The 2,123-nt window shown below is 65.3% G+C and overlaps 1 protein-coding gene across 1 annotated transcript in view; it reads left to right on the forward strand.

Annotated features, from left to right (window-relative positions):
• The window catches only part of LOC101622567 (chromosome unknown open reading frame, human C10orf90), a 96,716-nt gene extending 94,893 nt beyond the window's left edge, over positions 1-1,823 (forward strand). Inside the window, exons 8-10 of the mRNA XM_012723447.1 lie at positions 311-384; positions 907-1,006; positions 1,069-1,823. Of these exons, the coding sequence (XP_012578901.1) occupies positions 311-384; positions 907-1,006; positions 1,069-1,107 (213 nt within the window). The 3' untranslated portion in view covers positions 1,108-1,823. The remainder of the gene's footprint in view (positions 1-310; positions 385-906; positions 1,007-1,068) is intronic.
• Positions 1,824-2,123: the final 300 nt, after the last annotated feature.

Genomic DNA, 2,123 nt, shown 5'->3' on the forward strand with positions numbered 1-2,123 from the left:
GCCCCTTCTTGACTCACCCCTGAACACGGCAGCCTGCGCTGGTGCTCACATAGCCGTGGCGCCCACAGAGTGCCAGGCACGTCCCCAGTGCCACGGGTCCGTCACCCACGTGCTGGGTGCTGCATGTGGGGCCGAGCAGGCCACGAGGCCCCTTGCTGCCAGGGGCATGGGACCTGGACACTCCGCCTCCTCCAGCCACGGGTCAGTGAGGTCTTCGTGCCAGGCGGTCAGCCCAGTGTCCTGGACCCAGCGGATGGCGCCTGCTAACCTGTGCCAACAGGCGCCTGCTCTGTGGTGACTATTCCCGCAGCGGGACACGTCCATGCTGGCCAGGCTCCACCTGAGTGCAAACGCCGACGAGACATCTGAGGCCTGTGCCGGTCGGTGCGCAGCACCCTGGCCCAGACCGCCGAACCCCTGTCGCCAGCACGGGTCCCGGGGACCTGTGAGGACAGAGAGGCCCAGGGAGGCCCTTGGCCCTGCTTGCGGCCGAAGCCCGAACCGACGCCAAGTCCAGAGCAGAAAGTGCTGTCTGTGGCGCCGGGAACAGCTCAGAGTCGGCGCGGGCAGGGGCGCGCCCTCGGGTGACGCTCTCCGCACCGCCCACTCCTGCTCTTTGCCGCTGGCCACAGGAAGGCCAGACTGGCTGGGAGAAACCAGGGACGAGTCTACAGTCGGAGTGGCCAGGCAGGGGCCGGTGTTACAGGCCGGCAGCTCCTGACCGCGCGGAGGAGTGGGGCATTTTCCCCAGCAGCAGTCGGCCCGCGCGGTGCCTGCAGGGCCGCCCGGCAGCCCAGCCCGCCTGCAGTGGCCAGGGGTCCAGCCCTGGCCCGGGCCCTGTGGCTCCGCGGAGGCCGACGAGCAGGGCCGCGGCTCCCCTGCACACGGGGTCTGACTCCGTTTCAGAATCTACGATAACCTGCCCGAAGTGCGGAAGAAGAAGGAGGAGCAGAAGAAAAGGGTGCTGCTGCAGAGCAACCGGCTGCGCACCGAGATCTTCAAGAAGGTGAGGCGGGCGGGGGGCGCGGGCGGCGGCGCGGGCTGACGCGCCTGCTCCCGCTTCTCCAGCAGCTCCTGGACCAGCTCCTGCAGAGGAAGGCGGTGTAGCAAGGCCGCGCCCCACCCCGGACGGGCGCCCCGGTCGCCATTAAACTCAGCTTGCACGACACCCAGCATTGCTTGGGATTTTTTTTTTTTTTTCCATTAAGAAAACACGGCTCCCTGACTGCTGATCACAGCCCAGCAAGGCCGGCCCGGAAAAGTGGGTCCAGGCCACGTCACCCGCTAGATCCAGGCCCTTCCCTGGCCCTTCGCATTTACCTTTTGCTTCTGCTTTTCCCTCCTGCCGTTTGAGCCGGGCCAGAGGCCCGACCACTCCCGCTTAGATCCTGCGGGTCATTTTCATCCATGCTCCTTCTTCAGTGCCAGCCCCAACCTCTGCTGGGTCTGTAAGCGCCTCCGCCTGGCCCACGCAGAGCGTTTGGGAGTGCAGGTGCACTGGGCCCACGCCCGGGTACGATGCTCCCCTGGGGCCCTGGGGGCTCTTCCCGGATCCTGGGGGAGGCCTGTTTCTCTGGGCCCAGGCGGTGAGAGCAGCCCGCATTACCCCACCCCACGCACAGCGTTTTCATTCAGCAAAAGAGTTATGTCCATGGAAGCTGGAAAGCAGAATCAACTGGAAAACATGGTGGTCGCTGCAGTGTTTCCTGCAAATACCACCACCAGCCCCTGAAAAACCACTGCTCGGCGCGGCTTTTGGGGACCCTAAAGCAGCCGATGGCTCTTCCAAATGCTGAGATGTTTGGGTTTTATATGTGTGTTTGGAGGGTTAAGAACAAAAATGCAAATAAATGTAATACAGAAAATGAAGGATGCATGCATGTGTTCTGCACTGTGAACTCAGCAGCCGAGTAGCCGCCACGCAGCGCGCAGGGCCCAGCCCAGCGTGTCCTGGCCCCCGGCACCGAGGACCCGGCCGGTCACCCTCCTGTGCGCCTCGTGGATCCCAGCCGTCCCCCGCGGGGCGGAGTGGGGCGAGACTCGGAGCTGGGAGGCGGCTTCGCAGCTGGCTGTGCCGGGCCGAGGCCTCGGGCAGGTCTCAGACCCGCTTGGGAGGGCGCAGC

The sequence above is a fragment of the Condylura cristata genome, unplaced genomic scaffold (genome assembly GCF_000260355.1).
Source record: "Condylura cristata isolate star-nosed mole 26May11 unplaced genomic scaffold, ConCri1.0 scaffold00011, whole genome shotgun sequence".
In the NCBI taxonomy this organism is placed as follows: Eukaryota; Metazoa; Chordata; class Mammalia; order Eulipotyphla; family Talpidae; genus Condylura; species Condylura cristata.